At 39.2% G+C, this 17,304-nt stretch overlaps 1 protein-coding gene across 1 annotated transcript in view; it reads right to left on the bottom strand.

The window, feature by feature from the left end:
• Positions 1-762: 762 nt before the first annotated feature.
• The window catches only part of ahr2 (aryl hydrocarbon receptor 2), a 72,520-nt gene continuing 55,978 nt past the window's right edge, over positions 763-17,304 (bottom strand). Inside the window, 10 exon segments of the mRNA XM_073844889.1 lie at positions 763-4,214; positions 4,216-4,301; positions 4,862-6,656; positions 6,743-6,884; positions 7,263-7,372; positions 7,470-7,672; positions 7,888-8,027; positions 8,330-8,450; positions 11,686-11,775; positions 12,780-12,904. Of these exon segments, the coding sequence (XP_073700990.1) occupies positions 4,199-4,214; positions 4,216-4,301; positions 4,862-6,656; positions 6,743-6,884; positions 7,263-7,372; positions 7,470-7,672; positions 7,888-8,027; positions 8,330-8,450; positions 11,686-11,775; positions 12,780-12,904 (2,828 nt within the window). The 3' untranslated portion in view covers positions 763-4,198.

Raw genomic sequence — 17,304 nt, forward strand, 5'->3', positions numbered from 1 at the left:
TATTAATTATACACTTCTAGCCAATCAGATAATAGATAATTTACAAACTCTGTACATTTCCTTTGTAAATAAGTTGTAAGTTCTTTATAACATACATAATTAAATATAACAAACTCGAATTCCATTTTAAACTATTAACAGTTTTATTGCCATCAGACGTGCCTTAATGCTTCCAAAGAGGGAAAAATGAATTTGCAATGTGGTGAAATCCCGGGTTAACTCCTTTTTTGGAAGCTCCTGTTATGACGCATCATTTCCTGCGCGTTCGGAACCTTTTTTTTTTTACAAGGCTGTTCGACATTTATTGACCATTATGACTGTATTAGGCTATATAATACTTGTTTATGAACCACAGCAAAATCCCCTTAAATGCATGCAAGCTACTGGCTCTTCCATACACATTCACACATCTGTTTTATACGCATGCATTTAAAAGGCGGTAATGAATAAAAGATGATTCGAAAATGATTATATCTCTCCCCAATTTTCTTCTAGGACAACCCTATAAAACTGTGGCCAACCGCGTAGTTACAAGAAAACCCATATGCAACGTTTATTTCTTTCTCTTTCTTTTTTTTCTCCAGTTGAACACGCCGGAAAGACTCAACTCACCTTCCTAAAAGATTCATTTGACGCATATAACTGTGAAATAGTCTGGCACACATTCAAAATATCTACAGTAGCGCCCCCATGTGGTGCATTCATCAAGTTTAATGCTCACACAGACGACGTTCAGGAAAATAACAGGCAAAAGCCATTGAGTCATCGACCTCATTTTAATAATATAAAGATATCAATGAGAGACACAACAAAAATGAATCATTTGATAATACAAATACAAAACAAACGGGAGCTATATTTTATATATAGATATATATATATATATATATAGATGTGTGTGTATAACCTGTATTTGTGGGGCATTCATTAACGCATACAGATTTTACATTTGTGCGGAACAATGTAGAAAATAAGATACATAGTACACGAATACGCATTTACAATGCTGGGTGGACAAGGGAAGAAGCAAACATACAACGATAAAACAAATAAACAAAGATACTGCATTTAGAGAGGCCTCACAAACACGTCGTTACGCAAGAAACAGGCATGTGGAGTGTTAAGTGCTTTTGTTTTTTCCTAAAGGAGGATTTGTAGTTTAGTGGTGAGGGGGAGGGCGCCCAAACAAGTGCGTTTGTGAACGATTTTTGGCACTGGGGGGGATTTCATTGTTTGCTGGTGCTACTAACCTGATTTAATTTAATGGCACTTGCAAGCACAGGAAATGAAAGGGTCATTTTCTAGACCACTTAACCTTGAATAGTCTCAAAAACTAATATTTAGGCAACTCAATGAAATCACTAAACTGTCCAAAACAGCTTCCTAAGTATAGCCTACAGGACGTGCGCAACAAGTCTATTATCACTGAAAACTAAATATTGTGTATTTAATACAGTGGTTCTCAACTGGTTGGTCACAGCCTAACAATCGGGTCGCTGGTCTGTTTGGAATGGGAAAATACGACCCAGACACCACAATGTGTTTTAAACAGCACCTTCCTGGCTGCAAATTACTTTAGTTCATTTATATTTGACATTAAATTAACATTATTATAACACACTATTAAAACAAGAGTATTTAAGTAGCAAAGCAATTTTTAAGTTGTGCGTTATTTTCCGTTCCACACAAAAAGTGTGAAAAATTACTGCGAGTAGGCTATTTAAGATGCCAGCTATGAAAGGAGCAAAACAAAGGAGCCATTTTATATTCATTCCCAACACATAACGCGATTAAACACGTGTTGAAAATGGCTTTTGTACAAGAAACGCCACTGAAGCAAAACCATTTGAGAACCACTGATTTAATATAGGCTACAGCACTGTGGACGGAGCTACTCAGCGCTTAAAGAGCTTCAATCGCCAGGTGAGGCTTTATTTTAAAGCTTAAAAATGAACATATCCATCGCTATTATTTGTGCGTATTTATCTGTCAGCTGATAAACAGACCAAACTTATCCGTTAACCAACCATTTATCCATCGAACAATCTTCTAGCGATCAACCTCTTCTCTTAGCCAGCAGACATCTGGCAATAAAATACAGAACGCTCTTATTTACATCTCGTCAAAGCCAATAACTCCTTTCGCTTTCAGTGAAAAAGCAAAAAAGAGAGGGAAAAAGTCCAAACGTTGTTTTAAGGCACTTAAGAAGACAAACGCGCAGAAAGTGTCCTGTAACTCCTGAACTCTTGTGAGGCTATGTACAACACTTAGCAAACTAGCGTAATCGATTCCGTCCATGCTAACAACAACCAGTTGTTAAAAAACAAAAACATTGCTTCTCAGATTCAATTATAGCTGCCACTTCAATTCCTTTCCTCCTCTCCAAGCCACCATCATTTCGTCCAAAAAGAGTGAAATGGGAGGGAAAAATAAGTGAAATATCCTTTGGGCAGACAGAAATTAAGGCACACAGTGTTCCCATTTCAGATGATGAAAGGAAAAGGCTTCGGGTGTATGAGTTTGAGGCTTGTGTATTATCACACCACCATACTCTCTGTTCTTACTGCAGGGAGAAAGAATAAATCTCAGAAGCAACAGCAGTCGAAAACAATAACAAAATGAAGGCTATTAAGGCCTTTTCGAAAAAGTAGGTAGTGATTCATCTTGTACAATAAAACCAATCAGTCATATTTCCATAGCTACAGAATCCTATACAAATATGTTTTGGTATTTATATAAATATACACATTCAAAGTGCTGACACATTTGAATCAAATGGCTTAATTTTCTTTCAAAATAAGGCACAAAGTGTGCTACAAACTTTGGGCCTCATTGACAAAACAATTTCTATGGAAACTGCATCCAATTTCATGCGTGCTATTTACGCAAAGCAAATTTTCTCTATGTTGTGCTTGTTCTAAACTTTTTGGCTGCTGCTGTATTTCCTGATTGGCCAAGAACGGCATTATAGACGAGTAAAGACTTTCACTGTGGCTATGAAAAAAACAATCAAATCTTCTCAACAAACATTTACTTTTGGGATCCTTCTTGATGACTAGTCTGCTCTTCAGAAAACTCTGGGTTTCTGTCATTCAGTTTTACCTTTCTTCTAAACGCAGGATATGCTGGCTGCTGTGATTCTCATGGCACGCGACACGATTGAAGAATTCCTAGAATTCTTACACATAAGCGTTAAAGCAGAAAGCAGGAGCGTAATTAAAAGTGGACAAAAATGGCTCAATGACATTTCCATAATTTCGATTATATGCTAAAAAAGTACAAAAGACAATTTTTTAAACAGACCAAAAACAAAACAAAAACCTGTACAATAAATGATAAGCGATAACATTCAGATATTGTTGTAATACACATGAAACATATGGTTAACGCAACCATAAAAGGGGTGGCAAGAGTAGACGGTACTAAAGACATTACGGTTTTGCTTTTACAATTTGAATGGAAAAAGTGTTGTGTAGAAGAAAAAGGGGCCTGTTCCGTGGAACTATTCAATTTGTAGGCGTTTTCTAACCCACGTTTTTCCTTGGGCAACTTTACAGGTGGAGCTTTGCTCTGACAGTCTAATGGTGCCACAGAGGCCATCAGTAGAGTAATAATTTCTTTAGAGAAAGTGGGGTACATCGATAACACAAAGGTCTACAGATGGTCAGTTTCACCTTCTTAAGTGCGTAGCTGGAAAATAAAAGGGTCTGGCTGAGGTCGTCAACCTCTCTGAGACAGACTTTCCCTTTTTGACTAGAAACATACCCTGATAAACAGCATCTTGTGGGCACCTTGAATTTCCTCAGAATCTCATTCCTGCAGTTAAAAGGTTCCACCGTTGGTTCTGCATACTTCATAAATGAACTCTAGGCTACTTCGCACACACAAACACGCACTTGCTCACACACCTCTCCTTGCCATTACATTCTCTATCTCACTCTTTTTCTTGCCTGAATAGCAAAACAAAAAGTCCATCAAGGATGAAAGGACGAGTTTAAAAAAAATAAATATTTTCTTTCTGCCACTGCTTATTTCTCCTCAGAGAGGGTGTGAACAAGTGACTAAGTAGATACGTGTGAAAAAAAAGTGTGATAAAAAAACTTTCAAAGTTCTTGCAGGCTTTCAGCGAAGAGCGTCTTTAGAAGCAGAAGTGCGTCTCTCGAGGGACAAACAAGTTGCTGTATTTATTGATCTACCACTAATAGTCACAGCAATTGCTTGTTCTCGGAAAAGTAGGTGGTTCCATTGGCCAGTGAGGGATAATGGAACGTTCCTTTCTCCTCAAGTGGACGGTTTGCGATCTGTGGAGGGACAAAATTGAAACCATTAAAGGAATGTTTTGTCCATTCTGTGGCAGTCATGTCATGATATTCATTAAGTTGTGCATGGAAAAGAATTTAAAGCAGAACTCTCTCCATTTTGAACTTTTGCGCCCAGCCTGTGGTTACTGATTAATTGTTTTGATGGCTTCCTATACTATTCAGGGTTTTGACAAAAACGTAACAATATAGTGTGTAAATGACTCTAACGATGTAGTTCTTTTAATGAACAGTAAAAACACAAAGTGTTGTTTCTCACACTCAGACTTGTGACTTATGGTAGAGCTGAGATAACCCAACCTGTTGTCAACAACAACAACAACAACAACAACAACAACAACAACAACAACAACAACAAAAAATCGACGTCTGATGACACAATGAGCATCGGGTGAGAACAGGGTAGTTCCGCTATTCTCAACAAACTTCAAGACTCAGTCTAAAAAAAGTAAGTGAGCACACACCTGGTGCTTTGATCACTGAACTAGAGCATGCTAGTTTGAAGTTTTAATTATACCATGGATTACATTAGTACAGTTTACCTGTGTCTGGCCGTTGCAGGAGAGATACTGCTGAGCAAGAATGTTATCTGGAGTTAACCCAAGCGGAACTCGACAGGCCATGGGGCTGATGTTGGTCTCTTCTTGTGGGATGAGCGACGTGCCCACGATTGACTCGTTAGGGCTTCTCTGGTAGTAACAGGATGCTTGCGTAGGACTCTGGGTAGCCAGACCTTTAGCCCTCTGGCAGGATGAAATCGTAGATACCGGATCTGTGGAACCATACTGCATCCCATTCACTGACGATTGAGGAGGGCTTGTGAACATGCAGCTGTTGGTGGTCTGATGAGGGCTGTTGTTGATAATCTCTCCTTGCTGAGGATAGATGCTATTTGGAGTTGTCTGGGGCAGGAAACCATTAAATCCTTGTGCGTTTGTGTGCGACATCAGTCCTCCAAGCAGGTCTCTTTGAAAGTCTGTAACTTGGCCGATGAAGCCTGTCATATTCTGTTGCCCACCTGAAAACAATTTAGAGACCTGTTGAGGGGTAGGCTGTGACTGCTGCCAGCTAGGCAGTCCTGGATTGGCAGCGTTTTGAGTGTGAAGAGAAAACTGCCCTTGTAGTTGGGTAGTTGGAGGAGAGTGCAGTCCTGCATCTTGCACACCTGAAACGTTACGGGTGCAAGGGTTCAGCAGGTTATCCACCATATTGTTGCTGTCGGACACCCACTGAGGGTTCTGAATGATTGACTGTTGTTGAGGAAGGGAATTTTGGCCGAGGAAGCCCATTGGCTGGGCAGAAGTGCCCCGCAATAGAGGGCTTTGAAGAGAGAGAGTCATTCCATTGTGATGGGGCTGGTTTCCGGTCTGTAGGTTTCTCTGGTGACATGGCACCATTCCGTTCTCTTGCATGGCACCTTGCAGACCAAGCCTGACTTGGGATGGCTGCTGACTCTGCATGGCAGTAGAAGGATTAAACATAATGTTATTATTGCCGGGCATCTTCTGGGTTGTCTCTTCTAGTCCAAATGATTGGATGAAAGTGTCACCAGGTAGCATCTGTGGCCCCATATGGGTGAGCTTCATCATCCCTCTTACAGAGCTACTGGGATCTACATCATCTTGGATGTTCATTCCGATGAAGCCACCCCGACCTGGGGATCCACTCAGCATATCTGCCTCGCAGTTGAATTCCTGGTTATTCCGTATCTCCATCTCTGGAAGACACTCAGGCACCTCAACAAACGGACCCTGGCCCTTGAGTTGTTCAGGCAACTGAACACTGTTTTCCTTGAAAAGAGCGTCCTCAACATAAGAAAGGATGTCGTTGGTGATCATTTCATTAAGTTCCACATCGTTGCTGTGGTTCATCCTGAGGAGAGTGTTTTCCCACTCCTTCAGGTCCGATTCGTCCACGTCAAACCCCTGAAGGCTGCAAATACTGCTGTCCCCAATAATCTGCTGCAAGGTCTCCATCATGTCTTTTACCACACTTTCCTCCTTTATCCCTGCCACAGTGTCTGGAGCTGATGGCTGCCAGGTGTTCCCAGGGACATTGAGCAGGGCGTGGCTATCCATGAAAGCCTTGTCAAGGGTAAACTGGGAATTGGGGTCATTGTTCGGCTGGTAGACAGCTTGATCCTGCTTCAGCATGCATCCGAGAAGAGAATCTGGGTCCAGAGGTGAAGGTTTGTGCATCTTCTGGCCTTTGCTCTGATTTTGCATTTCAGCAATGTCCAGTGTGGGGCCAACTTCATACAAGACACCCTCACCAGTGGTGCAGCTAAAAGGCAGCTGCATTTTCCTTTGACGTAGGTGTTCCTCACCCTCCTCATTTCTACGAAATACAGATATTATATTAATGAGAGATACAAAGAGAGCAACAACAACATCAACATTAACAAATACTCAGGTTTATCTTACGTTAGTGCTCTTTGTCGACAAATAATGAAGTCTGGTCTTCCTCCTTTATAAACAAGCCTAGCATTGGACTGCACCCAGATCCATGTACCTCCTTTCGTAAGAAGTCTGAAGATGGTTAAACCACTTTCTCCCGTTTTCATCACTATAAGAAAGAGTAAGAGCTTTTTTTAAAATAAATGCTAGTCTTGTGGAGCTTATAAACAGGAAAATGTGAACATCCAAGCATGGACTTGGCTTTGACTTAAGGTGTTCATGAAATGAGAAATCAAAATTCTCTTGATCGTTTGACATATATGAGGGCACTATTGCTTTGTCAATAGTACTTTGTTATCACAGACAAAGTTGTAGTTATTAGTTTGTTAATACTAAGAGTTGGACCTTAAAATAAAGTGTGACCATGATGTTTTTTTGATGAAACTTTAATAAGTGAATCTCAGAGAACATTACAAAATAAAAAACATAAAGGCAGTTCACGACCCCTTTAACATTAAATATTTGGTCAAGGTTTGGTATAACTCACTTCTGACATGGTTGTCAGCACAGTGCATCATGTCAGCAGCATGAATGAACTGATAGCCAGAGCCTCTCATACAGAGCTCAATCTCAGTGTAGCCAAGAACCACCTTCCCTCTGCAAAAACAAGAAATTGATAAGAAAAAAGTTAACACTATGTTTGTACCACCTCACAAAAATTTGTAATCCCAATCTGCTTCAAAATCAATGCTACCTTGTGTCTATACCCAAGGGTGTAAAGTCCATCTTGTGTTTGGTTTGGAAAAGAAGAGTCTTGCTCCTGATCTCCAGTATAGATGGTGGCTGGAGAGGTGTGGCTATGACAAAAAGAGCCAGTTGAGGGTGGGCCAAAGTCCCATCTTCTGCCAACTTGTTTTGCCCATGGAGATATTTCAGCCTCCCATGGAAGTTCAGGGCCTTGGAGGCAAAGGGAGAGACATGAAAGTCATTTTAGTCCCACAAGGGTCTGACACTGAGTGTAAACGCTTCACAGCAGAGTTATTTATACAGCTGTTGCTGCATCACTGTGTACACAGAAAACCAAACATTGTTGAGTCTAGCTTAAAAGGTGCATCTCAAAATGATTGTTTCTGGATATGCATAAAGTCGCAATAGACATCTAGGATATTTACCAAGAAGCCTGACGAGTTGTCAAGGAGGCACCGGAATCGGCAACAGAAACTTCGTTCCAAGAAGGATGAGTTTTCCGGAGGGATGTGTTGAGGGCTGTAATTTACCACATCTCTGGTGATGTCACTGCTGCTTTGAATTGCTGGAGACCGAATGGTTGTGGCAAACAAAAGTGAAAAAAAAAAAAAAACAACAACAACAGTGAGGTAATCGGCTGTGAATCACTACCAGTGTTCATCATCCTGGATTTATACAAGACTCCATTTTATAATTCCGAATGGATCATGTTCTCCGCAAACATACTTTCTTGATTCAGTAATAAAAACAACAGAAGTCTGCTCATTCACAAAACATTCAGGGCTGGGCACTGCAGTAAAAATTTACAACACCTTACCAGGGACTCACTGACCCTACATGGGCATCAATGTTAGAGTTGCTACTAACCATCAGATGCTTCACTACCATCACACGAAGTGGGATTGAGAGCGAAGTGTAGTTGCCTTCGGAACACTGCCCGATCGTCTGTATGGATAAGCTCGAATACACTCTGGTGGACCACATCCGACTATGAAGACAGCAAGAGAGGACATTATAAATTACATACAAAATATGACAATACTTTTTAACCACAAATGCTTGTCTAGTTCTTCTCCAGCTTCAACATCGTCCAACATCGTTGTTTTGTCGGTACTTCCACCGACCTTTCACACTACATAATGTGTGAAGTCGAGCATTTGTGGTTAAAAAGTATATACAGTGTCATTTTATTTTTTATTTTTTAGAAAATGACCCTTTGTTTCACTAGATGAGACCCTTATTCCCCAGCTGGGATCATGTAGAACCATTTGAAGCTGCACTGAAACCACAATTTGGACCTTCAACCCATTTTTTTCCCATTGAAGTCCACTATATGGAGAAAAATTTTGGAATGTTTTTCCACAAAAACCTTGAAGAAAGAAAAGGTCTCACTTTACATGTAAGGCTGTATTTACTGTATATCAAAATGCAGATTCTTCCCTCTTGAGGCCTGGCATAGTAACTGCAGCTTGTCTTGCATTTTCCTTTCTTCCTTTCCCCCCTCCCCATCCTCTCACTCTCTCCTCAGCAGGCCAATGAAAACAAAGCGCTTGCGCTGACTGTGTGTGCTAATTGCTGCAGGCTGGACGGTGTGGGATGAAAACCAGACAAGGTCCAGAAACCATTCATGACAACTTGTACCAACAAGCACACATTTAAAGGTTAATGAGGACACAGAGGCAAGAGAGTAGAAAGAACAGATACATATTAATTGCTCTAAAATATGTATACACGTCTCTGATATATTTACACATACATCTTTGTTAAAACTACATATATACAGTAAGTATACACAGATGGATTTAACAGTGCACAACAATTCGACGGTGCACACAAAGCCACACACAGCGATGTTTGGGTAATGCAAAACATAACGCCATTCTTTTATATAACACAATCAAATCTTATGACCCATATGATAGAGAAAAGTAATTAGAAGTACGTGAATAGTTATTAGCGAACCAAATCACAACAGGTGTTCAGATCGCTGTGGCAGTGGTTATGTATTTATGTGCGCAGATGGCGCAGGCCTGCCTGACTGTGTAACCCAGGCGACCTGGACTTGCGTTACATGCTAGAGAGGGAACGTCACACTCCAGGGAAATTGATTTAGTGAGGAAAAACAGGTACGCAATAACAAGCACAGACTACATGCACATCAACAAACACACAAAGACCAAAAAACCACTGTCCTTATTCACATATCATATAGGCCTAGGTGTATACCAGTGGTGTGCGGTGCTGAGGAGGCAAAGTCCTCAAAGTCTTTCGCTATTTCTTTAAATCAAATGTAAATTCATATCCTAGTGACATTTTCTTGGTTAAAGCCATGTACAAATCTCATGTTAGTGTTTTTAAGTAGTTTACATTCAATAAAATAATAACTCAAGACAGTAACAATTTAAATAGTTTTTCAAAGTTAACTTTGAACTATTTTAAAATTTTTTGTATTATCAGTCATCAAAACTCTGTAAATATTGGTCACAGACACGAAGAGTCCGAAATTTTCAAATGCGTTTTTTCGGGTTTCTCACATTCGTCATCCTTTCCTATTGAAATACTTGTTACAGATGCAAAAACGCAGAAAATCAAACCTGATCCAAATTTTTTATGATGGACAAAAGTTTCGGAGGCAGTGTGTAAACTCGATTGTCATAACGTGAGGTCGTATTTATTTTTTTAACACGTGAAAATTTCAGACGAAAAATTCGTACTCAGTGTGCAATGGTTGATTACTCACTAAAAAAACTCCCACAGATCATGTTTTTTCTGGCCATTTTACGCCGTAAAATTTTGACATAACTAAATATGTGAGTTGTTTACTTACTTTTTTAAATGAGTTTCCCATTAACACCATTATATTCCATTTAAACTGATTTGCGAACATGGAACGTGCATGAACACAAGAGGCGGGATTTTTCACATGAACCAATCACAGCCGAACATAACTAGTCATATCCAATCACATCGCGATGGAGTTATTCCTGCCTCTCATGTGACTTTCCCCTCATTCATTCTCAATTACCCCCCACCAAACTCACTGCATGCTTTAGGGGGTCTGTTAAAACTCAATGGGCTCAGGAGGTGAGAAAGAATTTTTGTACTACTTTTTTTCTCTCATCCAATATATTATGAGACACTGCCTCTCTTGCCTCCTAGGAGGAAACACCCAAGTGTAGGCTTATATATATTCTTTTGGTATCTTCATACTGTCTGTATTGTAATTTTTGTGTGTGCTTACAGCAAGAATGTATATTTGAGTAGACATTGTGTAATGTATAGCCTACTTGCTATTATTGTCAGCTATAGTAATGAAATGGCTATTGTTAATGTGATCTATACATGCAGTCTGTACATACAATACGCGACGGGAACACACACACAAGTTCTCTCGCCGAACTGGCTGCGGTTCACACACAGACAAAACAGGTTTAGCAAGTTCTTTAATGAAGTATCCAAACATTCAATTTGCTTCTCTTTGATGTTCTTTTTCTGAGCTTCTCCTCTTCTATAAACAAAACCAAACTATGTCTGATACGCACATCACAGGCTGACAGGGTGAAAGAAAAAACACTTAATCGCTAGGCATTTGCAAATATTAGCTTACATACATTTGAATAAGCCTTCCAAACAGGACAAGGAAGAAAAACAATGTTCAGAGCAACATAGACTAGTTTGTTAACTATTAAAAAAAAAAACAAATCCTCATTGACGCCACGGTTGTTTAAGAGTAAACGAACACCTTTCCGAATAAGTAATGGAACCCAGACACCCTCGGGACTTTTTTCACAGCCTACTTTCGCGTTTTGGTTAGGGAACAGTTAGCTGTTATTGGGGCGTAAAGTATTATCCGTACGATAAGAGAAATTCATGACCGTAGGAAACGGCACCGCAGGTTAAACCCTCGCAAAAGCAATTTATCTTCCTTTAGGGAGAGGAAAGTCGAATTAACAAATGACTGAAGAATGATATAAATGTTTCCAGGTGAATGACTCATCAATAGATGATGGATGTCAATTAAATGAAAAGGCAGGTATATAAATGTTTTTTTTTTTTTTTGTGGTAAACTGTATGAACAAACACATAACAAAACAAATGACCATAAAAGTGGGACACAGCTTAGCTTTGTTTAAGCAGCTTAACAGGAATATTTGTGTTGATTATGAAAATTTCGATGTACGGCATGACGTCGATTTTTTTTAAAGCTTTTAAAGCAAACTCACCTGATGGAAGCCCAAGTAGTCCTGTATAGTTGGAGATGAATAAAACACGTAACCTTCGGCGGTGACGACCAGCACAAAGCCATTGAGGGCCTGAAAATGAAATTAGATAAAATTGTGACTGTCGATACTAAAACATGCTAACTGGCAGACAAAAGTTGCATGATTGGAAATTTAATAAAGTCAAGCAGAAATGTTAGTTTTGGTTTGTTGAGTGTGTGGATTGTGAGTGTAAGACTGTAGAAGGGTGGGGATAATGGGGCCATTTTTCTTCTTTTACATCTTTTTTTTTTTTTTCAGTAAACATCCCATGTAATTAGCCAGGCTTTTGTTAAGGTGTTGAACATGACAACAGACAGGGGGTGAATATCGCCGCTAGTCACGCACAGGAACCAACAGCGCTCAAACAATGGAGAGAGAGCGAGAGAGACGGAGACGGAGATGTGGCTGAGAAAGAAACTCACAATATTTGTAGGTGGAAAGTAACATGTGATATAGTTTACAAAGAAAAGATAACATTGCTCAACAGCGGAGAATGCTGATTGCTCAAACCTCATTCCTTTTCACCGAGCGTGACAACAGCTACAATAAACAAAATGTCAACCAAAATTTCTTTCATGAGTTTATGACATGGAAGCAGAAGTGTTTTCTTGGAGCTGGTATGGATGGTCTTCATGGCTGTTGTTTATTTAATCATCTTTCCAGGGAATCAGGAAACGTTTACACTTTTACCTGCTACGCACACACAAACATATTGGGAAATTACCGACTTCTTTGCACAGCCTAGAGTGACAGTTTGCATAAATGAATACAAGATGGAGCAAATGAGGATGTACAAAAGTGGGGGTTGATTTAGAATGCAAATAGATGCGAGGCCACGACCTTTCTTGAGTTGGAAGAAACAGATTTAGCCCCTGAAGTGGTCTGACTTTAGACAAAAAAAGGGAAGAAATCCCAGCAGATGATTCTTATCACACAAACTCACAAACTGGGCTATTTTAGGTGGGAAATGAAAACAAGCGGGAAATCAGGATGATGATTCCTGGAAATTCGCAAGAAATGAGATCAAGGAATTGGTGCATTTCCATGCATTTTACCTGCAACAGCAGTTCCCCTTCTGAGAAACTGACTCCATCCAGACTGGTCGTTGACTGTCCGTTTCCTCCAAATGTCCCTGACCGGTCGTTTGTCCATCCATTTCCTTCTGTCTTTTTGATTGTGGCTAAAGGAAAGAGAGGAAAAAGAATATGGTTACCACCATGAAAAATAGTCCATTTTACAGGGAACAGGCAAAAAGCACGGAAAAATTGTGCTGAAAAACCTACGAAAACATCACATGACCAAGCAGCAAGTCACCTCCCGTTCACTGTTTATTAAAAAATAGGGCTAACATGATCAGTGTGACGTCCATTTTACAATCACTTATCTTATTTAAAGCCATGTTTTCTATTGAATGTGTGTTTGTGAAAGAAAGAGACATAATTTACAAAGATTACGCTTGATCAGAACTACGTGAGCACACACGTCATCAACAGTTTACTTTCCAGATGTCTTAAACTTTGCTTTTTTATGACCTTCTTGTACTTGTCTTCGTGTACTAAGCAAATGTGTTTGAAAACAATGGCCATTATTGTCAAGTTTACAAGGTGCTAGTCAATGAAACAAATTGTTTATTAGCTAAGGCTTCTTTTGTTAAACATTGAGCCCTGCCCCTACAGCTTTAACATCATGTCCAAGGGCAACTAAACACACAAACTTGTTATAATTATAAGGAACCATTTTGGTAAACTATGATGCAAACTCCGAGGCAAACTCTGGTGGTAAAATCTGAAGTAATGTAAACTAAAATGTACCACAAAGTTTGCCTCACATTTTATATTGGAGGTAAACATTATGTAGATATAAAGGTAAAATCAGACATAAAATGTGATTTATGTGTAGGTAAAATGTGAAGTAAACTTTGAGGTAAAATTTGAGGTGAACTAGGGTAAAAATCAGAAGTAAATGTGAACTAAAGTTTGAACTAAAGTAAAATAGGAGAAAACATGTAGATGTGAATTCAAAATTATTTTTAAAGGAGGTAAAATGATTGTAAACTAAGGCAAAAATCTGAGGTAAATGTGAGGCAAAGTTTGAGACTAAATGAGGTAAAAACGTGCTAAACAAACTGTGGTAAACTGAGGTAAAATATAAGGTAAAAATCTGAGGTAAATGTGAGGAAAAGTTTACGACTAAAATGAGGTAAAATACAAGCTAAACAAACTCTGGAAAATTGAGGTAAAATAAAAAGTAAAAATCTGAGGTAAATGTTTGGTAACATTTGAGACTAAATGGGGTAAACTATGTGCTAAACAAACTGTGGTAAACTGAGGTAAAATACAAAATGAAAAATCTGAGGTAAAGTTTAAGACTAAATGAAGTAAAATACATGCTAAACAAACTCTATGACAGGTAAAATCTGAGGTAAATGTGAGGTACATTTTGAGACTAAATTAGGTAAAAATGTGCTAAACAAACTGTGGTAAACTGATGTAAAATATAAGGTAAAAATCTGAGGTAAATGTGAGGAAAAGTTTAAGACTAAAATGATGTAAAATACAAGCTAAACAAACTCTGGAAAATTTAGGTAAAATATAAAGTAAAAATTTGAGGTAAATGTTTGGTAACATTTGAGACTAAATGGGGTAAACTATGTGCTAAACAAACTGTGGTAAACTGAGGTAAAATACAAAATGAAAAATCTGAGGTAAAGTTTAAGACTAAATGAAGTAAAATACATGCTAAACAAACTCTATGACAGGTAAAATCTAAGGTAAAAATCTGAGGTAAATGTGAGGTACATTTTGAGACTAAATTAGGTAAAAATGTGCTAAACAAACTGTGGTAAACTGATGTAAAATATAAGGTAAAAATCTGAGGTAAATGTGAGGAAAAGTTTAAGACTAAAATGATGTAAAATACAAGCTAAACAAACTCTGAAAAATTGAGGTAAAATATAAAGTAAAAATTTGAGGTAAATGTTTGGTAACATTTGAGACTAAATGGGGTAAACTATGTGCTAAACAAACTGGTAAACTGAGGTAAAATACAAAATGAAAAATCTGAGGTAAAGTTGAAGACTAAATGAAGTAAAATACATGCTAAACAAACTCTATGACAGGTAAAATCTAAAGTAAAAATCTGAGGTAAATGTGAGGTACATTTTGAGACTAAATGAGGCAAAATATGTGCTAAACAAACTCTGGAAAACTTAGGTAAAATAAAAGGCAAAAAACTGAAGTAAATGTGAGGTAAAGTTTGAGACTAAAATGAGGTAAAATACATGCAAAACAAACACTGGAAACTGAGGTACAATATAACGCAAAAAACTGAAGTAAATGTGAAGTAACATTTGAGACTAAATTAGGTAAAATACATGGTAAACAAACTCTGAGGTAAAATCTGAAGTAAACTTATGCAAACCTAAGAGAAACTCTGATGTAAGCTCTTTGGTAACCCACCACACTTAGGGTAAAATATGAGGTAAACTCTGTGGTAAACTCAGATGTAAAATCTGAGTTCACTTCTTGAAGCCCAGCACTGACCACACTTGTGTTAGAGTCTTCTTTATTTCTGCTGTCAGAGAGAAAGAGATTTCAACACTTCCACAGCGCACACATTTTCTGCCTGCATTTACAGGACGTTTGAAGTCGCACAAACACACACATCAACACTCCGACTTCACACAAAGCAATTTGCAATGCATATGTAGTACAGTGTTTTCTAAACGGGTCTAACTTCACTACTGTACAAAAGAAAATCGACTGACGTCAGGAAGAATAACACACATAAACAATTTCGTAGAATTTCCAGTAACAGTTCCAAATTCCTAATTGTTTTTGAGTGGTTTCGCCATAGTTTCCATGCATTCCATTTCAGTAGAGTAAAAATCTGTAATTTAAATTCACATTGCTCTAAATGAATGACAAACTAACGGATAAATCACATCTCTCAACTTTACAGTCTAGTAGTGTTTGTTAGGCTTCAGTTGGTAGAGTTTTTTTTTGTGTGTGGAAATGTCTAGAGCTAAGTTAACGCTGAGCTAACATAAGCCAGTGGGTGCGGCTCACTAAGCCATTTCCTCCCTGACCGGCGCAGATGCCGTGCTATTTCTAGACCTTATCAAACGCTCTCTATCGCAACCCTTAGACAAAAAAAAAAAAAAAAAAAAAAGAGAGAAGACCGAAGGAAAGAAAGAGAAGGGAGGGAAAAGCGAAGAAGAAGTGGAGGAGGGGAAAGAACAGCGTTTTCTGCTAGGGACCAAAAATATCTCCCCACAGGACACAGATGTTGAGAGATTATTTGGTGAGGGGAAAAGCTGAGGCGAACGCAAACCACTTTAAACATAGACTGCTGATCGTTCTGGCAGTTTAAATTGCAGACGAATGTAGAAAAAAAAAAAAAAAAAAAAACGAAGAAAGACAGAGACAACGACAACGTTCTGTAGACGTTCACCACAGATCTTGATGTTGAAGTAAATAGGGGTGTAATACAAACTCTGCCACCACACCAAAGAAATAACTACGGATAGCAAAGAGAGCAAGGGGAAGGACTCTTGATGAGGAAAACAGACCACTTGGCCCCTAGCGCTGCCGCCGCTAGGCTTCTAAAGCTAAAGAGCGCTAGCGCACACAAAGTGAGGCAGCTGCTCAGGAGTCTCGTAGTCTACTGACTCACAACAACTCATTGACAGAGCTACACACAATTGCGCCCCAGCCAAAACGAGTTTGTGTTTAGTTTCGCCCCTGTTGAACCCTTTCCGACGGTCTGGACGCTCCTGGCACGCATGTCCATGAAACACTGGCAGCCTATTGGGCCGTGTGGTCTCGCTCCGACTCTGTATTTAAAACTCCAGTCTTTCATAAGCATATCGGGTCTGTTATTAAAAATAGAGGTTGGTGGAACATCCATGTAATCATGATCAACATCTTGCACTGACCTCTAGTGACCTGCTTCCAGAGATGAAAAAAAAAAATGATGGAAATGAAGTCCGGCGAGTGAGTGGTCATGATCTCAACACACACACCAACACAGACAATCAGAACCGCCAATCAATTGCCGTCTGTTCATCTGCCATTACAGTAATTCAACACACATGGCCCCTCAATGCAACCACGACGTGCTCTTTCCCTCGTGTTTCCTCCCTCCGTCTGTTGTACGACTTCTTTATACTCTTCAATTTCGTATTGGGCATCTTTCGACCACAATCTCTAAACCAGTCACTGAGTGTAACTGGAGAAATGGGAGGTCTGGTGTGGATGGTGATCAGGAACAGGGTGAACTTGTCTAATACGGGTCATTAAACCTACTGAAAGGCCCATTCTAGGTCCCAGTGCCTCCCACATGATGAGCTCATCTTTTATCTGCCTCTGATCTTTTCTGTTCTGTCCTTTCTTTCAACATAAAACTCTCTGTAATTGTGCTCAAATTGGGCCGCTTTTGAATACAAGCTCGCGGCTGATTGTGGAAGACTACGCCCTTGCTGAGTCACCAGTGGTACCCAGTTGTGATGAGGCTTTTTGACCAGAAGGTCAAGTTCTTCTTTGAAAACATCTCGACTTAATCCAACGGCAATGCTTTTTT

The sequence above is a fragment of the Garra rufa genome, chromosome 7 (assembly GCF_049309525.1).
Source record: "Garra rufa chromosome 7, GarRuf1.0, whole genome shotgun sequence".
NCBI classification, from domain to species: domain Eukaryota; kingdom Metazoa; phylum Chordata; class Actinopteri; order Cypriniformes; family Cyprinidae; genus Garra; species Garra rufa.